This window comes from Megalobrama amblycephala, linkage group LG17, assembly GCF_018812025.1.
Source record: "Megalobrama amblycephala isolate DHTTF-2021 linkage group LG17, ASM1881202v1, whole genome shotgun sequence".
NCBI classification, from domain to species: Eukaryota; Metazoa; Chordata; class Actinopteri; order Cypriniformes; family Xenocyprididae; genus Megalobrama; species Megalobrama amblycephala.
The window spans coordinates 30,452,423-30,474,270 of record NC_063060.1 but is presented as its reverse complement, the minus strand read 5'-3'; the positions used below and the strand labels follow the sequence as shown (position 1 = coordinate 30,474,270).

General features: G+C 37.2%; 1 protein-coding gene across 1 annotated transcript in view; it reads left to right on the top strand.

Moving 5' to 3' along the window:
• vipr1a (vasoactive intestinal peptide receptor 1a) overlaps positions 1-21,848 on the top strand; it is a 34,542-nt gene that overhangs the window by 3,975 nt on the left and 8,719 nt on the right. Inside the window, exons 3-6 of the mRNA XM_048163207.1 lie at positions 3,919-4,023; positions 14,477-14,583; positions 16,686-16,783; positions 19,936-20,068. Of these exons, the coding sequence (XP_048019164.1) occupies positions 3,919-4,023; positions 14,477-14,583; positions 16,686-16,783; positions 19,936-20,068 (443 nt within the window). The remainder of the gene's footprint in view (positions 1-3,918; positions 4,024-14,476; positions 14,584-16,685; positions 16,784-19,935; positions 20,069-21,848) is intronic.

Here is a 21,848-nt window from a genome sequence, read left to right as displayed (position 1 = left end):
AAGACCGTGTGATTTCTTTATATTGGTGATGCTGTAAAAATATCCTGGTAAATTTACAGTAAAAATCATCAGATGTGGTTACCAAAATCAACTTTTTACCTTAAAATGTACTGATAACCACCATAATAATGCAAGTGGTGCATTAGAAAGCCACATGATGAATCATTAGTGGCCTGTCCATAAACATGTCCAGTATTCGTGTGATGGTGCTCAAGGTCATACAAACAAAGACAAAACACCATCAGGGTGGCTCCCTATTCACAGAGTTTATGGAATCGCGAAAGCAAAAGTAAAACGTGAGCGCGCATTTAAACGAGATTACAATACCCAGCATTTTAAAGTGGCTCCCTGATGCATGCAGATATCTCCCAATATGAAAGCTTTCTTAGGCTGGGCTGTGTAGTTGTAACAATCTCTTAGCTCTGTATCATGCTTGAAGAAAAAAATTGTCTCTATTTGCACTTTAAATATTGAAAGAGCACTTTGATTATGCACTTATTGTTTGCACTTAATAAGACTAGAGAAAACTGTTAGTCATTTTTATTCATACTGTTTTTATTTCTATGATCAATTTGTGGAAAGGAGTTCAGTTAGGAGGTCAAAAGTTGTAGAAGCTCATAAATCATGTACAGTAAGGTCTGAAGAGACTCAGTGAAGTCAGTTGAGTTTGTGGCAAAACCTTTTACAGTGCTTGAGTATTGTTGTCTTTCAATGCATATGATAATTCATACTCAGAAAGTAGAACTGAAATGACGTTAATTACAAGATGATTAGTTACAACATTTAAAATGCACATACAGACTATTTTTCTGGTCATGAATTTTGTCACTGAGGATTTCTTAAAAATCTTGTCGCGTCTCATGAACTTAATCTCGTCTCATCTCATGAGCTACCGGACTCGTCACAACCCTAATTCATAGTTTTTAACTTGCAAAAATAATACATTTGACAATTACATATAATGAAACAGTAAAGCAGTTAACTAATTAAGGGTTTTACTGTAGCATTTTTACAGTCTTTTTCTGTAAAAATTACAAACATTTTTACAGTGTGCCAGTAAGGTGATTGTAATGCTAAAGGTCTCACTTCAACTAGAAATGTTCATCAACAAGAAATAGCAGCATAAATCCATACAGGAGCACTGCAAACATAAAGCATTGTAAAAATGTGGAGTATGAAGTTAACCTAATACTGCAAGTGCAGCATTTGAAGTGTTTTAAGATCTGATAAAAAGCTAGTGTGCAAAAAATATTGCTATGCTGCTTATCTGCATATCTGTGAAAGTGTCAATATTTTTTTCCCCTCACATCTTCCCACACACTGCAGTCAGCTCTCTTCTCATTACTGTAGATATTGTAGATTGCACAGATAATTGTTGTTTTGTGATTGCTTGTCTGGGTTATAACTTATCAGGTTTTAGAAGAGGTTACGAAAGCATGCTGGCTAATTAGGCAGAAATGTCATTATGTGCCTTGCGATCTTCACAACATCAGGTGTCAGTGGCTTAGCAAACCTCAGCAGGTTGGTTTTGCTTGCGGCAAACACATTCTATTTTCTATGCATTATTTTCCATCACTGATTAGTTTGTTAGACTTTTGTTCAGAGAGCACATGCATACCCACAGAATTAAGTTCAGTCCAGATTCACACGCTGTCACATTCTATGTAATTAAGTCCCTTATAGCCTTGTAGAGCCTTTTCCAACTAATGATGCTTATTTGTCTGCTAAAAATAACTGAAATTATATGAATTGTGCTTTTTTCCATCTCAATATTAAAGCCTGATTCTGCTGTGATAATGAAAAACATGAAAAGGTCACCAGTAATATCAAGTTTTGTTCATACTGGCAAGGAGGACAATAACCACAAATGAGCTATGATAACACACATTTAATTACAAATTCTAATAACACATCACATATTAGAGCACCTTAATTACTAGGATCATTTACATGGATTTGTGTGTGTGTAAAAAATATTATTTCTAAGTGTCTTAGTTTGTGGACTTTTATCATGAGCTTCAGTGCCTGACTATTGGGCATGCATCAAACCGAAACGCTGCCGATTCCTGCCTAATCTCATATCGATTTTGCCCTTAATGGACAAAGCAATTAAAAAAGCTAGTTGTATGAAACAGATCTGATTATCTATGGGCTAGTGTGTCATGGTTGTGTGTTGTCATCTGTGTGTCCTGTGATTTAAATCTCAATCACAAATCTCCCTTGAGTAATATATCTTAGACCAATATGCAAATTGGTTTCTCAGACTGTGAGATGAACTTTGATAAAGCGCTCTCCAGTGGCATTGTTTTTGATTAGTTTCTTTTTGTCGTGCAGCCCAGTCTGATATAAAATCTGATATCAGTTGGATTTTAAAATGATTTGGTTCTCAGAGCAAAGAATTAAATGTAAGTCAGTTCACTGAGTCAAATGGTGTGAAATGAAAAATCATCCTATCTATTATCTAAATGCATGTTATCTATCTTATTGTGCATGACTCATCCATACATATGTTTTTATATTAAAGGTGCCCTAGAACGTTTTTTTAAAAGATGAAATATAAGTCTAAGGTGTCCCCTGAATGTGTCTATGAAGTTTCAGCTCAAAATACCCCATAGATTTTTTTAAATTCATTTTTTTAACTGCCTATTTTGGGGCATAATTAGAAATGAGCCGATTCAGGGTGTGTGGCCCTTTAATTCTCGTGCTCCACGCCCACGGAGCTCGCGCTTGCCTTAAACAACATAAAAAAAAGTTCTCACAGCTAATATAACCCTCAAAATGGATCTTTACAAAGTGTTCGTCATGCAGCATGTCTAATCACGTAAGTATAGTGTTTATTTTGATGTTTACATTGATTCTGAATGAGTTTGAGGCTGTGCTCCATGGCTAACGGCTAATGCTACACTGTTGGAGAGATTTATAAAGAATGAAGTTGTTTATGCATTATACAGACTGCAAGTGTTTAAAAATGAAAATAGCGACGACTCTTGTCTCTGTGAATACAGTAAGAAACTATGGTAACTTTAACCACATTTAACAGTACATTAGCAACATGCTAACGAAACATTTAGAAAGACAATTTACAAATATCACTAAAAATATTGTGTTATCGTGAATCATGTCAGTTATTATTGCTCCATCTGCCATTTTTTGCTGTTGTCCTTGCTTGCTTACCTAGTCTGTTTATTCAGCTGTGCACATCCAGACATTCTGCCCTTGTCTAATGCCTTTCATCCAGACGTTAATAGTGGCTGCTCTTGTGTAATGCCTCAATCATGGGCTGGCATATGCAAATATTGGGGGCGTACAGCCCGACTGTTACGCAACAGTCAGTGTTATGTTGAGATTCGCCTGTTCTTCGGAGGTCTTTTAAACAAATGAGATTTATATAAGAAGGAGGAAACAATGGAGTTTGAGACTCACTGTATGTCTTTTCCATGTACTGAACTCTTGTTATTTAACTATGCCGAGGTAAATTCAATTTTTGAATCTAGGGCACCTTTAAAATTTGTTTTGACCTCATAATTCTTAATCAAAATGTCTCTCAATCTTCTGGTGACATATGTCAGATGTCTCCAATCATTTAGTCCACTTAAACCTGTACATTTCTTACAATCAACTTAAAACTCACATTCAGATTTTTCTTCATTCAATCAACAATCAATGGATGTATTGAACCAACCAATTCTCTGCCCTTCCTTCTGTTGCTGCCTATGCTACAACACATTAAACACGTCACACAGGTGAAAACTCTACGTTGTTATTGAAGTTTGATGGGTCAATAACCAAAACAATTTTACAGGATTCTATTGACCAATAGACAATCTAGACCCTATCACCAATTAAAACATGATTATAGGTGGCAGTATTTAGTCAGTTTCTGTCTCCTAATCAGTTTTTCTTAATTTCTCTGGTAAGGTTGCACAGGTGAATGGGATTATGCATGTTGGCCATCAGCCAGTATTGGAGAACTGGTCACCATCCCCTGTCCAAATTACTTCAGCCATGTCAGTGATCGGCGAGGTATGTCAATATCTTTTCCAATAAATATAAAGATGCAAAATGTTTTTCAATAAACCTGTCTTTCTTGTGTTTGCACCATTATTCTATTTCTCTAATGTCTTTCAAAGTCACTAGTAGTTCTGCAACCTCTTTAGTAACATATTTTTAGAGAAAGCAAATGTCCTCGTTATGATTGAATTAGCATCATAACCAATATGACGTTAGTTAAAGACTATGCCAAAGCCTTTTTTTTTTGAGTTCTTCTGATTAGATTTTGATAGCTCTGGAGACAAGAGAATGATTGTCCGTGCTATTGGGACCTGCTGCTGTAATTTAGCAGTGACATTGACGCACAAACTATTCATTAGACTTTCTCTGGGGAGAGCCTGGTGGGCAATTATTTGCTGAGAATTCATGACTGCTGTAATTTATTCAAACAAAGAAAGCCATGGCTAACTTTTAATACCTTTTAGTAAGCCTTTTGTGGTTGTGTTAGGATAATCAGGATTAGCTGTGTATTTAGCAAGAGAACATGAAATCAAGGTAGCTATGTTTTTTATGGATACCATGAAGCAGTCATGACATTAGCATAGATATTTAACACACACACACACACACAAAATATTAAGCAGCAAAACTGTTTTAACATTGATAATAAGTAGAAATGTTTCTTGAGCATCAAATCAGCATATTAGAATAATTTCTGAAGGATCATGTGACAAGACTGGAGTAATGGATGCTGAAAATCCAGCATTGCTATCTCTGAAATTACATTGAAATTGACTTTGTGAGGTGAAAACAAAAAGTGTGGGATTGTTTAGAAAGGCAACATGATACATTCTGAGCCTACTTATTTATGTGGATGTTTCATTCATATATGTTGCTGAGTGAATGTCCATTACAGTCCTTGACTTATGTATTATTTGCTGACTAGCTAATAACTAAACTGCTTTCATCATAATTTCACTAGCTTGCAATCATGGATCGTTGCTGACTTGTCTTTTCTACTAGACTGTCCAATGGACCTGTCAATCATGCAGTCCTTTGATGGACAGGTTTAAACATGAGCACTCATGTTGTGCCAGACGTCATTCAAACGAAACCTTACTTTGATTTATTTTAGTGTTTGTAACCGTCTGGGGAATTTAAAAAAATGCCTTTTTTTATAAAGTTAATGTCCTTTTCCCCCTCAAACACACAGTGGAGTAAAAGTGTTGTTGAAATGAAATGTCCGGAGAAACTGATGGCAGTTAAGTTTGCCAAGGTTGAGTTGCTCAATAATCATGAAATTGTAAAGGAAAATGTCTGTGTGGATCAATAAGGTTTCTGTCAAAAATTTCAGCTTTGAATTACAACCCTGATTTCATCCTATGAACTGTTTATACATATCTAATGGCTTCCAGGTCATATCTCTGTCTTGTTGAAAGAAGGGGCATGCCTTTCCTGTGAAACTCTGAGTGCTCTGAGAGAGTGCTTTCTGGAAGAAATCCAAAACATGGATTGAGGGATTTAGATGGTACAGGGTGAAATGCAGTGGATTTATTTTGTGGAGTTCATGCAGGAGATTGGTGCATGGAGATTGGCCTTTGGTGAGCTGTGATACAGGCCAGATGTGAATGGGAAAAGACCTGGATATTAGTTTGGAGGGTGAGCCAAATTGACGATCATGTGATGGGGAAAAATCTGATAACTAACTTAATGGGAATGTTGAGTTGGATTTTAGTGGAGACAGAGACATATATAACTACTGTGTTGATGGAACAATTTATGAACAAGAGGGAAGAACAAAGGACGTGCACGGACCCAGTGGACACAATAATCCTCATTAATTTATAACAAACAGATTGAGGTTTTCTGGACCAATCAAAGGAAACATTTGTTTTCCGTAGCACCGATTTCCCAGAAATGCTTGGTGTTTATTGCTCAGAAAGAGTGTTTAAAATATATTCAACAGTGAATGTTGGTAATATTCGCTTGAATTGTTTTATTAGGGTGCCTACAGTACACAGAGTTTACTCTGCAGTAGTGAATGCTGCGATTAAGTTGATTTCAGTAGGACTATGTGAAATTTATGCAACCGTGAGTTGGATTGAATTGCTTTTGGAAAGCCAGTTCACTTCTTTTAATGCCCTCAATAAATCATACACATTTTATGGTTAGGTACCCTTACTTAAGCCCAATGTATACTGTATACCCTGTCCGCGTGCAGCCTGATGGTGCATTCTAAATGGTCGATATATTGTGAAAACAATCATGGCCGCCATATTGAAGGGTCATTCTAAACCAAAGTGCTCAAAACTGGCCACTTCAAAGGGCCCTTCGGAATGAAGGATTTCGAAGGGTACAACTGATGGACACTTCGGGCCCTCATGATCCTTTGCACAAGGAAGTTGTTTGACGTCACAGAATGGGTACAGGAGGCTTGGAGTTTGATTTTACCTATAAATGTATGTATGTATGTATAGTATTTTTCTATGCTACTGCAATATTTATACGAGTTAGATTTGGTACATTATTATGGTCAAAACGAAATTGTACTTCAACAAAAATACTTTACAGCTACTTTTATCAGTCTATTTAAATGTTTCAAATACATAGACACAATATACATTATATTTAAAGTAAAAGACCAGCAATAGCTTATAATGTTACTGTGCGTATTAATACAAAGAGTACACCAGAGGGGGAAAAAAATGAAGGCGCCTCCTTGATTGTCTCGTTCTCCATCGTCTTTTATTCTTGTTCACTTGGTGTATCTTCTGAACTATGTTGCAATGGTGGATGCACTATTTTTCTTCTTCGATCTTGCCCAGTGAATGTCCTATTGATGACGCGATGTCTGGTTAGAGCAGGGGTGTCCAATCCTGCTCCTGGAGGGCCATTGTCCTGCAAAGTTTCGCTCCAACCCCAATTAAACACACCTGAACCAGCTAATCAAGGTCTTAGGCATACTAAAAACTTCCAGACAGGCGTGTTGAGGTGAGTTGGAGCTAAACTCTGCAGGACAGTGGTCCTCCAGGACCGAGTTTAGACACACCTGGGTTAGAGTATAGAAAAAATTGTACTGCGCATGTGTCGAACTCTGTCATCCAAGCATCCGTGGTATACCGTCCGTCGTATACTTTTCAACATTGATAATAATTATAAATGTTTCTTTAGCATCAAATCAGCATATTAGAATAAATTAAAAAAATGCCTTTTTTATAAAGTTAATGGAATAGTCTTCATTTCATATTTTCAGTAATAATCTTTTTTTATATTTGAACCTGGCTCTTAAAAGGTTAGTTCACCCAAAAATTTAAATTCTGTCATTTATTACTCACCCTCATGCCGTTCCACACCCGTAAGACCTTCGTTAATCTTCGGAACACAAATTAAGATATTTTAGTTAAAATCCGATGGTTCCGTGAGGCCTCCATAGGGAGCAATGACACTTCCTCTCTCAAGATCCATAAAGGTACTAAAAACATATTTAAATCAGTTCATGTTCGTTCAGTGGTTCAATATTAATATTATAAAGCGACGAGAATATTTTTGGAGCACCAAAAAAACAAAATACAAAGAGAATCAAAACACTGCTTCAGGTAGCATCAGATCATAAATGAATCAGTGTATCGAATCTGCTGTTCGGAGCACCAAAGTCATGTGATTTCAGCCGTTGACAGTTTGACACGCGATCTGAATCATGATTCAACACACTGATTCATTTGTGCTCCGAATCTTCCTGAAGCAGTGTTTTGAAATCGGCCATCACTATATAAGTCGTTATTTAGATTTTTTTGGCGCACCAAAAATATTCTCGTCGCTTTATAATATTAATATTGAACCACTGTACTCACATGAACCGATTTAAATATGTTTTTAGTACCTTTATGGATCTTGAGAGAGGAAGTGTCATTGCTGGCTATGGAGGCCTCACGGAGCCATCGGATTTCAACTAAAATATCTTAAGTTTTGTTCTGAAGATTAACGAAGGTCTTACGGGTGTAGAACAGCATGAGGGTGAGTAATAAATGACAGAATTTTCATTTTTGGGTGAACTAACCCTTTGAATTGTCCTTTTCCCCCTCAAGCACACAGTGGAGTAAAAGGAGTCATTTTGAAATTAAATGTAAGGTATAGAAAAAAGTATAGAAAAAATTGTATAGAAAAAGTATAGAAAAAACTATAGAGTATAGAAAAAATTGCACTGTGCATGTGTCGAACTCTGTCATCCGCACATCTGCGGTTGAGTATACTTTGAAAGATGCGCAGACACGACTGCGCTCAAGACATGTCCAGACGCGGAAAGTGAAGTATACCCGGGCCTTTACTCTGGGTTTGATTTTTTTTTTTTTTTTTTTTTTTGGACACTTTAGCCACATTTGAATCTATTTGTATTAAATAACAAAATATCAAACCAAGTGGCATTTATTTCAGTGAAATATAGCTTTACCACCTATCAAGCAAAATAAGTGTGAACTTGAAGGAGAAATGACTTCAAAAATCCTTCTTGGAAGCAGTTCAGGGGAAGAACAATGTTCTGTAGAACCAAATATTCAGACATTTTCAAGTGGTTTAATTGTATAAATGTAGCCATTTGGGACTGTTGTGTGTGTGGAAATATCAGTTTACGGCTCTTTCCTAATAGCACTGATGCTTTGTGTAATCCAGCCTGAAGACTCAATTCCAGTATTCCAGCTGTTCCTATATTATCCAGCAGAAGTAAAATTCCTTTCTTGAAGCTCAACATGTCCAGTTGTAGTATCAGATTACAGATTCAAAAGAGTCTACCAGGTCTTGTGTTATGGTCAAATCAAAAGGCAATTCATGTTTATAGGAGCATGAAAAGGAAAACGAGCGTTACGAAACTTGGCAACACAGAGATCCAGGGATGTGTCATAAATGTATGGTGGGTGGAGCTTCTAGTGTCCTAACACATGTGAACTTTTTACCCAGGAGCTTTACAGCAAACATACAGTCATTAATCTTCTCAACATTTCAGAGTGGTTTCTTTGCTCATAACTCAGACTTCACTTTCATGCTTCAGTCAAACACACTGTCAATAGTGCAATGACCTCATGATCACACCTTATATAAATGTTCAGAAAGTAAAGTTTACCAAACTAAAGCTGTTCTTCGTTACTTTACATGCTTGAAAGCAAAGGTAAACACACCTTGAAGGAAAGTTCCAGATTCAGTGCAAGTTAAGCTCAGCTGAGAATTTGAGGCCTAATTGTTGATTACTACAAAAATTAATTTCCACTTGTCTCTCCTTTTCTTAAAAAAATATTTTTTTATATGCACCGTGTTTCCTTCTGGAGCATCAGTGAATGTTTGAACCTTTTTTAATAGTTGTGTTTGAGTCCCTCAGTTGTCCTCAGTGTGAAAAGATGAATCTCAAAATCATTCAGTCACTGCTGTAAAGGGTTCAAATATGCAAAAAATCCTTGAAAACTGAAGAATCTGCAGTACATGGATGATTTTTCTGAAGAACAGAGTTCAGTTTAACTGCTCAGAACAAACAAGGGACTCCTGAACAACCATCACAAAACATAAAAACAGTCATAGATCATACAGGTAACCACACACAGTATTGAGAATCAATGGTTCACATACTTTTAAAACGGAGATATTTTAATAAATTCAGCTACTTTTTTGTCGCGTGGATTATATGTAAACATCTTTTATGTAAAATATCTTACTCAGGACATTACTAAATAAAAATAACATGCATTTTGTATGATCTCTCTTATTTTGTTAAAATTATTCACATTTTCACAGATTCTGCGAGGGGTTTCCAAACTTTCGCATACCACTGTACCCGTGCGACTTATGACTGTTTTTATGGTCCAGGGTCACATATAATAAAATAAAAATAAAAATGACAATACAATTTTAGTAATTAATAGTTTTAATTTTAGTAATTTTAGTAGCAGTTGGATTAACAGATGAATTAAGGAAAGTGCTTTTATACATTTTAAGCTTCACATTTCTGCTTTTAAAACCTTCAAAAATTGGTCACATTCACTTCCATTGTACGTACCTCAGTGTGACCATTATTTTTGGAGGAATGCCACAAATGCTGTTGATTGAGCTTAACTTGTATTGAACCCAGAATATTTTTTAATTACCCACATTCTTGCAACTTCTCACAATAGTTCCACTTTTGGAGCCACTGTCATAATAATACGTCAAGCAGCTTGCATTTGAAAGAGAAGGACACACCTACACACCCACCTTCACTGCAGAAAGCTGCTGTAATAACACTTTGCTCAAAGAGCTTTATCAAAAGCCCAGTCTGATTCATGTTTATACAAGTCATGCTACTGTCAATACTTGTTCAAGGACCAAAACATTACCAGAACCAGAACCCCCATCCTCTCCCTTCAGGCTGGCATTGAATCTTGCGTAAATTCTCACAGAAGCGAGCTTAAACCTGAGGCCTCCTCTGAGGCCCAGCGTGTATTTCTGCAGCATGCTTCGAGGCAGAAGATCTCTTCAAAGGCACGCTCTGAAACAACATAACAGCAGGTTGATTAGCTCCCGTGTTTGGTCCACATCTTCATACGTGGCACTGACAATCCTCATTGTCTTGTCTTTTTCGGGATGATGAAAGCATTCTTCTGACAATCCCTCATTGAAAACAAACCCAGATTCTAGCAGCAGTAGCTTATCTGTCTCGGTCTAGTCCCAGTGCTTAAGATTACACAGACAATGTCTTATGCGTTTTTAATGCGCATGTATTTTGATGAGGAGATTGTCAGAAAAACACATTGAATGACAGTGCTTTTGTCACAGAATAAAAAATTGAGTCATCAAAGGATTTTGCAGGCTCTGGAGGCTGTTATAAGTTGAGCAGGAGCAGTTTGTGCTTTCTTTTATCTTCTTCAGTGTTTTTGACTATAATCTGTTTATTAGTTAACACTATAAACGAGCTCATATTTTATGTATTCCTGTTGCAGGCTCTGTGAATGTCCTCAATCCTCACTTTGTCTAAATGTAGATTTTCGCTCTCAGAGGTAAAACATCATCAGCTACACATACTGCTGGCACACTGATAATGAGGTTTCCAAGCTGTCCCATCTGAGGGAGATGATCACCGCTACAGCTTGCCAAACGCATATCAAACGTTCCAAAATTTTGTCAGTGTTTTGCAGTGAGTTTTTTTCCCCTTTTGCTTCCCGCAGAGCCAATTTAATTGGATGTGGGGCTGCTGTTTAACTTCAGAAATAGGAAAAAAAGCTTCTCTGTTCATGTGTTAAGGGTTAGTTCACCCAAAAATGAAAATTCTGTCATTAATTACTCACCCTCATGTTGTTCCACACCCATAAGACCTTTGTTCATCTTTGGAACACAAATTAAGATATTTTTGATGAAATTCGAGAGGTATATGACTCGTCCATAGACAGCAATATAATCAACACTTTCAAGGTCCAGAAAGGTACTAAAGACATCGTTAAAACCGTCGACGTGACTGCAGTGGTTCAACCTTAATTTTATGACGAGAATACTTTTTGTGCGCAAAAACAAAACGAAAATAATGACTTTATTCAACTGGCTTTATGCACTGGATGAAAACAATGTATGAGAATGACACAGAAGAGAAGATAATATTAAATAAAGTGGTTATTTTTACTTTTTGAGTGCAAAAACAAAACATTCTCGTCACTTCATAAAATTAAGGTTGAACCACTGCAGTCATGTCGACGGTTTTAACATTGTCTTTAGTACCTTTCTGGACCTTGAAGTTGTTGATTATATTGCCGTCTATGGATGAGTCATATACCTCTCTGATTTCATCAAAAATAAATTTGTGTATCAAAAATGAACGAAGGTCTTATGGGCGTGAAACGAAATGAGGGTGAGTAATTAATGACAGAATTTTCATTTTTGGGTGAACGAACCCTTGTTTAAAGTCTTGGTGAACAGGCGGAATGGGGTGGTCAAAAGTCTGGAAACTATGTATGGTTTGAAAAAGAGAAAAAAAAAATCTGATTCAAATTTCCATGTGTAAATTCCACTGTTCAAAATGATACTCGTTAAAGGCTTTTTTTGCTAGCTGATTTTATAACATTTCGTTACAAGGATTATGTTGCAATTAATGTGCAGTGGATTTACATGAAACCCTGTATACTGTTGTTTCTCTGTTCAGAAATGAAGTGTTCTCTTGAGGGTTATTCCTACCACCTTTGATTCCATAATGTTCCCCAAGGCTGACAAGGTTCCAACAAATGAGAGTAACATTTTCAGGGGTGAAGAAGTTGATGTTTTATTCATGACTCATCTCTCTAATTGTGAGCCAAATCGTCTCCTGGGAAATTGTTAGATAAAAATACAACCAGTGACAAACAGTACATGTATTATTTTATTTTATTTTATTTTATTTTATTTTATTTTATTTTATTATTTTATTTTATTTTATTTTATTTTATTGAAACAAAGTATTTCCAAATGCAGAGTGAGACATCAGCATGACATTTCAATACTTGGTTTAGTCAGAGGTAGGGGTGTAACGATACGCTCAGGTCACGATACGGTACGTATCTCGATACAGAGTTCACGATACGATACGTATCACGATATTTTGAACAAAATGAAACTGAAATTCAAACAAGATTTATTAAAAAAACATGAACAAATTTCAATAATTTTCCTTGTTGTACATACAAGATCACATTTCAATAAAATAAATAAATATAAAATTTTAATAAAAACCTTCTGTATTCAAATTAACAGTTGAATATGGCTGTCTGTCACTGAAAAAAAAAATGTTAAATTTAACATGAACTTAGAATTATGAATAGGGGCCGTTCACATATCGCGTCTAAAAACGCGTGGAAGGCGCGGCCGCACCGCTTCTTCTTTCCAAAGCGCTTGTGCTCCTGTGGCGTCGGTCGTTGCTATGCAACCATGAACTGAGCTCTCCAAGAGGATCAGGATGTTTCTGCAAAGGATAAATGATTTCTAGCCCTTGCATTAGTTTTACTACGAGATATATTGATGGAGATAAGATATAAAAACCACCATGAACAGCTATGATCAGCTATGATCAGCTGTTCGGCTGAGCTTTTGATGTTTTGTTATGGAAAGGCCATAGCTGATCGGTTGATTCTTGTCACACGACCTGCGGTGCGCTTGCGGCATTCTGAGAAGTTGAGAATTGCATGCGCGTCGCGACCGCGTTGATCCCATTATGAGCGCGCCTGCCGCCCGGCTACATTTGAAAATAATAACTGACTTGCACGCGGGAAAGACGCAATATGTGAACGGCCCCTAACTTAAAGCAAAGCATCGCAAGCGTCTTTTGCTTTTCTGTGAGCACAGCTGTTGCTGTGCACTGCGGTGAAAGAAAGCCACGACTTTTCTCACGCGACCATGCAAGAGACTGACACGAGAAACGTTTAAACCTGCTTGCAAGATTCAATGTGTGCCCGAAACACTTACTGAACTAGAGAGCTGATTGAGACACACCATCTACGATAAATCGTTACACCCCTAATACTTATAGTAATTTAAAAATGTGGTAGCATTGGATCTGGACAGGAAGGATAACTCTGGGAGTTGGAAGGGGTGTGTCGCGATTCTGCCTTCTCACATCGCGATACAGGTTCGTGGACCTGCGTATCGCGATTTCGGTTTCATATCGCATATCGTTACAGCCCTAGTCAGAGGCAAATTTACAATCCTTCCCTCGTAATACTGTGAATATTTTGGGAGGTGCTGTTTTTTAAAATTCCTTTCCTTTTTATTCATCTTCTGTTGTGACATCAACATCTATGGCAGAAAGATCATGAATTTGATAAGCATGACATGGACGTTACATGTAGCGCAGAAAAGTGAGAGGAGGATCTAAAGGGCCATTATGAGAATGTCATAATATGTCCAGTGAGTAAAAGGAATTGCCAGCTGGTATTTCAGGCAGCGATAAGACCGACAGGACTGCATCTGTTATTTTTCCTCCTCCACTTTGCAGAGCATGATTACCTGATGATGAGCTTGTGTACTCTTTACTTCACAAATCAGCTCCATTCAGTTTGAAGTCCTCCAGGCCTGAGAGGATTCTCGAGCCAATGAACGTTTAGCACATGATCAGTCGCTGAAATTTGCTTCTCCAAATTGCAAGGAAAACCATCCCAAATAGTGACGGATAATTGCATTGAATTTTGCTTAAAATAAATCAGATTACGAAATTTTGTGTTGCAACATAAAAAAATAAGATAAGACTATAAGACGATCCAAGTTTTCCAGTGCATGTAGATGTAAGTAATTTCCTGTTGATTAATTCATTGGTCGCTTGAGATCCATGAAGTGTTCATTTCCTTTCCTTTCATTTGCAGTCATCGGTCACCTCATCTTTGGCTGTGTGTTTTAAGTATGTCTGAGTTGCACTAATTACTGGAGGAATTAAGCTGTGATTGAATCTTCTGGTTTAGCACTCTTCATTTCTCTCCATTGTTGACCTACGTAATCACTGACTTTTTGCCATTTGCAGGAAACATATCGAAGAGCTGTACTGCCAATGGCTGGACAGAAATAAACCCAGTTGTCATTGCGTTCAACTGTGGCTATGACGCAAATATCACAGAGGGTGAAAACATGGTGCGTATGATTGCTTTTTCCCCATTGTTTTGATTGGCACCCAGGCATGCCATCAATAAAGTTTTCTTTTTTAAGTTATATTTTTGGCCATTTTTGCCTTTATTGGATAGGACAGTCAAAGAGATACAGAATGTGATATTAAGGTAAGAGTATAGAGGTAATAGTATAGAGGTGAGAGGGGCACAGGATCGGGAAAGGACTACAGTGCTGTTGCGCTATATGTCAGAGTGCTGCCCACAAGGCTATGGCTCAAACATCAATCAAGTTTACAATGAAATCTAAAATAAATCAATTAAAACAATCAATGGTAGGCGCCCAAACCTCAGTTTGCTGTACCTGAAATTATTAACATGTGAGCTAAAGTGTGCTGTTGTTCCATAACATCCTTGCTGGAACAAAATGTAAAATTGAGTAACTTAGATTTTAGAAACAATATTTACTTTATTTAGTTTTTGCTCTGCCAGCAAAAAATAGTTTCAAACAAAGTAGCCAGCCATTCCAAAGCAGAAGCAGCCTTGTAGCTCACAGTAGTGGGTGCTGATTTAATTTCTGATTTATGCTGCCTTCATGTGCTATCGGAAATTTCATAATTACAACTTCAGAAGTCGTGAATATGAGCTTGTTGCATTCAAGTGGTAATTATTATTGGTAAAATTTTATTAAAACCAAAATTATTATTTATTTAGTGTCTCATGCACTGACAACCATATAAACATTCATGGTGCTATCTATATAGTCCACTCGCTGATTCTGTAATTGTTTTGGGGGTGTATTGCAGGCTATTTTCATTGTGTATAAAACATACAATATGCTTCAAATGGTTATTCATATATGTAAATATGCAGTACATTAATGACAGGACAAGATGATCTGGGGAGGGGGGGATAAATCATACCTGTCACAGTAGTTCTTCCCTCCATCATGTTTAAAGTTTCTGGCATGCCCATCTCGGGAATTTGGGTATCAAAATTATTTCCAAACTTCCCAATGGTAAACACGACATCAGAGGGCATTCATGTGCAATTTTTGCCTGGGAAACTTGTATTTACAATAATTCCGATTATTATATTCCGACGTACTTCGGCACGTGAAGGCAACATTAATTTGTGTCTGGATTAGTTGAGTAAAACCACTGATTCAATGACTCACTCATAAAGACAGTGGCTGCATCCGAAATCTACTCTACGAGTAGGTACTTCTTTCGAATAATTAATTAGTTAAAAAAGTATGTTCAATATAGTTTGAATGTGTGTAGTATCCGGACATACTACATTCATTATGTTTTTATTATCATGTGACCTACCAGCATCAGTTGCGTAGCTTTATGCCAAGTTCACACTGCACGATTTTCAAAGTCATCGGATCACTATTCTTTTCACACGGCACGATTATCTGTGGGTAGCATTCAGTCGCTGCTGTGCACATTGTGCGATGGATCAGAGACATGGGGTTTCAGATTGCATGCGAAAAGTAGAAAAAGATTATGGAGGAGAAAATGGTTGGGAGATGCGGGTCTATAACTCCTCCCTAAACTTCCCGCTGCCCTGAATCTTGCTCTTTCAATGTCATTTTCAGTCAGAAGAACACATTTCACAGCAGGATTTTGAATTGAATTAAAATTAGCATGCTAAATATCTCATGGGCGTCTGAGACGCACCATCGATTCTCTCAGATCGCGTCTTTGATCATTTGCTCCGTGTGATTGTCACTCGCGTGAACGAGCACCGATTTGCCTTCGGGCATTTGTCTGCAATTTCGCAAAATCTGTCGGCGAGTGAAAAGTAGCAGCCAGCCATTTGTTTTGTTTCTGAATGAATCCACTTTTTGAACAAATCGGCTGAATTAATCAATAAACACAGTCTCTTTTGTCACCTACTGGTGTACTGATGTAACCTGCAGAAAGAGAAATAGTCTGTCTTGAGCATGGAAACACCGATAAGCAGAGTGGTTCAGTTTTAATGGAAAATCTTCTGCTAAATGGCAACTAATTAACCCAACTATTCAAAACAATCAAGACTGTTTTTATAGTTCTTATTCCAGCTCTATATTAATAATTTTTTTCTGAGTTTAGTTGGCTATCATTCACTTTTTTTCCCTCGTAGGGTGAATTCCTGGGCTCTGTGAGAATTGGATACACTATTGGTCACACTGTCTCTCTTATATCCCTCATTATTGCCATCATCATCCTGTGCTTTTTCAGGTAAATCCAACTCAAATACAACTCAAAATATACCACTGATGTGTATTATAGGACATGATTCACAGGACCTTTGCTCTTTATGGCTTTTGCCTTTCTTACATTGAAAAAAAAAAAAAAACCTCTCATTTTGTCCCATTTTTGTCCTTGGTGGATGCCCACATTTTATGTGATTGATTCAGCTGTGATCTAGCAGCAGATCAATGTTCTACTAAATCACACTAATCTCAAGCCAGACGACCTTGTTCAAAATGTCTCGTTTTATATCACATTTAACAATACATTGCAAAAGGGCACAGATTCAGGCATTTGATAGGGTTATACACAGTTTCAATTATTGCACAACCTCCCAAACTAAATGACTTGGAGGTTTGTAACCTCTAACATGCAGCTTTGCAGTGCACAAGCTTCTCAGTAGTAAATTAACACAGGAGGAATGTTCCCCTCAGTGACCTCAGATGTGAAGCCACATCTCAAGTGTATTGAACAGCTTCCTCTTTTGGCTTACATCACACTTAATTAAACAGGAACACAGTTCTTGAGAGTCTTGATATGTTTAAGCTCTCATACATATAGAATATGGATAGTTTCCTTCCCAGCTTTCAACACAAGCGGTGTGTATGAACAGAATAAGATGCTCTCCTACCACCATGAACAACATATATGAATGATGAATACTCTATTGAGTGCAGATAGCAATATGTATGGAAATTTTATTTACATTATATATATATATATATATATATATATATATATATACAATTGCAAGAGAAAGTATGTGAACCACTTGCAGAATCTGTGAAAATGTGAATAATTTTAACAAAATAAGAGAGATTATACAAAATGCATGTTATACATGATGCATTAAGAGTTGGGGGGATTTTTGAACAGGATGAAAATGTCCCAATTTTTCTTATTTTGTTTAAATTTAATTTCATTGTTTTTCATTTAGTACTGCCTTTCGGAAGCAACAGAATATACTTCCATGTTTCCCGGAAGAAAAATTAAGTACAATTTACCTTGATATTCAAAAGTTTTCATCCCCCGGCTCTCAATGCATCGTGTTTCCTTCTGGAGCATCAGAGAATGTTTGCACCTTTTTTAATAGTTGTGTTTGAGTCCCTCTATTGTCCTCACTGTGTAAAGATGGATCTTAAAATCAAAGAAAGTGTTTATTTGTTTTATTTCTCATATCTTTTTAGATAACTGTTATCAATCTCAGACAGGTTTGTTGATAGTTTGCCAGGTCTTAGGTAAATGGAAACCCTACTTAAAGAGGTTGTTCCACATTATTAAGGAAGTCACAGTTCTCATGCAATATGGAGAGAAAGAAAGATCTTTCTGAAGATGAAAAGCGTGAAATGGTGCAATGTCTTGCAAAAGGCATGAAGAAAAATCGTTTGCGGAAACTGAATAGAGATTATCAAACTGTCAAAAGATTTGTGACTGATTTAGAGCACAGAAGAACCCGGTCAGAAAAGGGCTTATTAAAGGTGCTAAAGAGGATCTTTTCATCGCCTGAGAAACCAAAGACTGTTAGTGAGTTTTTGAAATGAGCGCATGCGTAAGAACAACCCCCCTCCTTCACAGCTCATTTCGAGAGAACGCCTCCCAAAACTCGTGCATGAGTATTGGAACACGAGTGTTTGTTTACCACCGGCATTCACTGTGTCGTGTTAGTGGATTCATTATGTCGGACTCACCACAGGTAACTCATAATCTGCAGTTGTTACTCCTGTCTCCTGACAAAAACATTGCATGCAGCGCCTGTAGAGTGTGGAAAGTTACTGGAGCGCGCGTCTCTCACAAGGAACATCATGGCAGTGATTGACAAGCCAGAGGGCCAATCGTTTACGCGATGATCGCGTAAACGATTGGCTGATGTTTTTAAGGCCCTACCTCGTGCACAGATGATGTATATTAATATTATTCTTTCAGTGCACCTAATAAATAGTCTTTTATCAGTTAGTAAAGACAGTTTCAAGTATCATTGCAAAAATGTATAAAACAAAACATCCTCTTTAGCACCTTTAAGGGACGTTTATGTCGAACAAATTAATTGTATTTAAAGGGAAGCTATAAAAAAGCTACTGTTGAACAGCAAACAGGTATTTGAAGCTGCTGGTGTCTCTGGAGTTTCAAGAACCTCTCCATGCACAGTCCTTCTTTTTATACCATAGCAGAAAATGGTCAGTTATAAACTCCACCTATCTTGCAGAAGTCATTTTGACACCATCAGAGACCCCAAAAGGACCTTCCACCTCACTTCCCAATATTCCAGCCCAAATCATCAGCTGCCATCTCCTTGCTGATGTCAGTCTTGTTGGAATGTGGTGGCCATTCACCAACCATCCAAAAATCCATCCATCTGGACCATCTATTGCAGCACAGCATTCATCAGTAAATACTATTTACATACAGTAAATATAACTATTTAAAAACAGGTCTTCATGTATTTATAAAACATTTCTCTTTGTGAGCTTTGGTTAGGGTTGGCTAAAATGCAACTTTATGCACAACTGCCAGCCTGCATGGAGAGGTTCTTGAGACTCCAGAGACACCAACAGCTTCAAATACCCGTTTGCTGCTCAATAGTGACCTTTTTTATAGCTTCCCTTTAAATACAATTAATTCGCTTGACAGAAACTTCCCTTAGATAAGCCTTTATCTAAACGGATTCTTTTGTGTTCTGAATCATACAAATCTTTCCGATAATCTCTATTCAGTTTTTTGCAAAATATTTGTTGTTATCATGCCTTTTGCAAGACATTGCACCATTTCATGCTTTTCATCTTCAGAAAGATCTTTCTTTCTTCCCATATTGCATGAGAACTGTGACTTGCTTAATAACGTGGAACAACCTCTTTAAGTAGGTTTCAGTTTACCTAAGTAGACCTGGCAAACTACTCATCAAACCTGTCTGTGATTGATACCAGTTATCTAAAAAGACATAAGAAATGCAACAAACAAACCTAAAATATGAATGTTTATTGTACTAAAATTCTACTGATATGTCACTTGCATAATAATTTGGAACACAGTGTGTATATGCAGAGCCTATTATGTAGACTTCAGCACTTGGTTAATTGTGTTTTTGCCTATCATTTACTACGTTGAAACAAAACACTGAGTCTCTTTCTCTCTTTGCTTCCCAGAAAACTGCACTGCACAAGGAACTACATCCACATTCATCTGTTCATGTCTTTTATACTAAAGGCTGTGGCTGTAATAATGAAGGATGTAGTCCTGTATGAGGTGGAGGAACCTGATGACTGCCACCATGGATCTGTAAGTGGCTTTTAAGTAAGAGATAATGTAAACAATGTTTACATCCAGAGAAATTAGCTATTTTAACCAGTGTAACATCCAGCGTCATTGTGTTGCCTGTAAATGACGTCATATCCACGGTACCCCCCATTTACTTCTGTTGAAATCAGGGAAACACCAAAGAAAGGCCCCTTAATATATTATCCCCAGGTTTCAGAGACAAGGCTTAAGCTAGTCTTAGACTAAAATGCATGTTTGAGCTGTTTTAACTGAAAGTAACTTTAGGATGACCATATGCGCCATTCTCCCAGGACGTGTCCTGTCCAGGATTTCTAAGTTGCATAAAATGTCCCAGTTTTGGTTTTGTTTTCATATTTGCGGAACGTAACGACTGAAAAATAATTTCACCAATAGCATGCATTATACATAATCAACCGATCGTGGCTTGCAAGAAGGCTGGATCTACAGAGAACGGTCAAAGCATTGCAAATACGACAACATTTTAATGCATTGCATGAAGAATGTCAATAAGAACAGTGGCTTGCACAGACCTCCGTGTAGAAATCGCATTCCGGGGGCACATCGATATGACCACTTTCACAATTAAAGAGGCAAGGGCTCAAGCCATTTTAGGCAATTTAGAAATCCTGGACAGGACGCGTCCTGGGAGAATGGCGCATATGGTCACCCTAAGTAACTTGTACCGACAGATCTTAAAATATGTCAGTGCCATTGTTTTGTCTAAGATGCACACACATAATATTTTTTCTAGTGAATGTTTATAAAAGCTACTTAAATATCCTAATTGAACTAAGGCCTAATCCTGGCTTAGGCTAAGCCCTGTCTCTGAAACCGGGCCTATGTTTTTTATTAGACAGGTGAGCAACTGTTTTGATACCTTTATCAACAGAAAACTAATCATTGTTATATAGCTCAACACAGTTGTTTGAATCTCTAGTTTTCTTGATTTACCGTGAGTAACAAGTTTGTACCATGCCTCGAGACAACACTACTTTGTCAGTTGGCTAACATAGCATAATAAGAAAGAGCTTTATTTGTAGTAACAATAATACAGCTTCTCTCCATCATACAATATATTCTAAAATGAATTTCATGCCATTTAACAGCACAGTCATCCGGCATTTATTAATATGATGTTCTAATATTGATCAAGTGTCTCATAGCAGCCACCGAGCTAATGCACATAACCAAGTAATGTTATAATGTTAGCTTTGACCAAGTTAAACAGCGCTGCATTACCCCACAATTTAAATTTTTCAAATAAAGTTACCTGTATGAGTAGTAGTTCAGCACTTTTGGCTGTTTTATTAGAATAATTTGAATTTAAATGTTCAAACATAACTGTAACAAAGTTCAAGTTCAGGTAAGACATAGGCGGATGTTAAATGTAACTAATCGTAAAAAATAAAACAAAAGGAGCATCAGCGGGCGATTGCAGCATATAAGCATAATAAAAACGGCAACGTAAAATGTCCCAGGTTCTTGGCCCCGCCCTTCTTCATACCACAGTAACGTTAATAAAACTTTAATACATTATCTCATCCATAAACACAATTTCTGCCTGAGTCCTGTCAATTTGCTTTCCATCGGCTGTGGAGGTGAAGACGACAACCCCCATGATTCCACACTCATTCACTGCATCATCAAGCTACCCATTTGTTATTGTTTTGAATAAGCGAATTCTAGCTGCGAAACTTACATACTGTGCCTTTAAAGGTGCTAAAGAGGATCTTTTCGTCGACTGAGAAACCAAAGACTGTTAGTGAGTTTTTGAAATGAG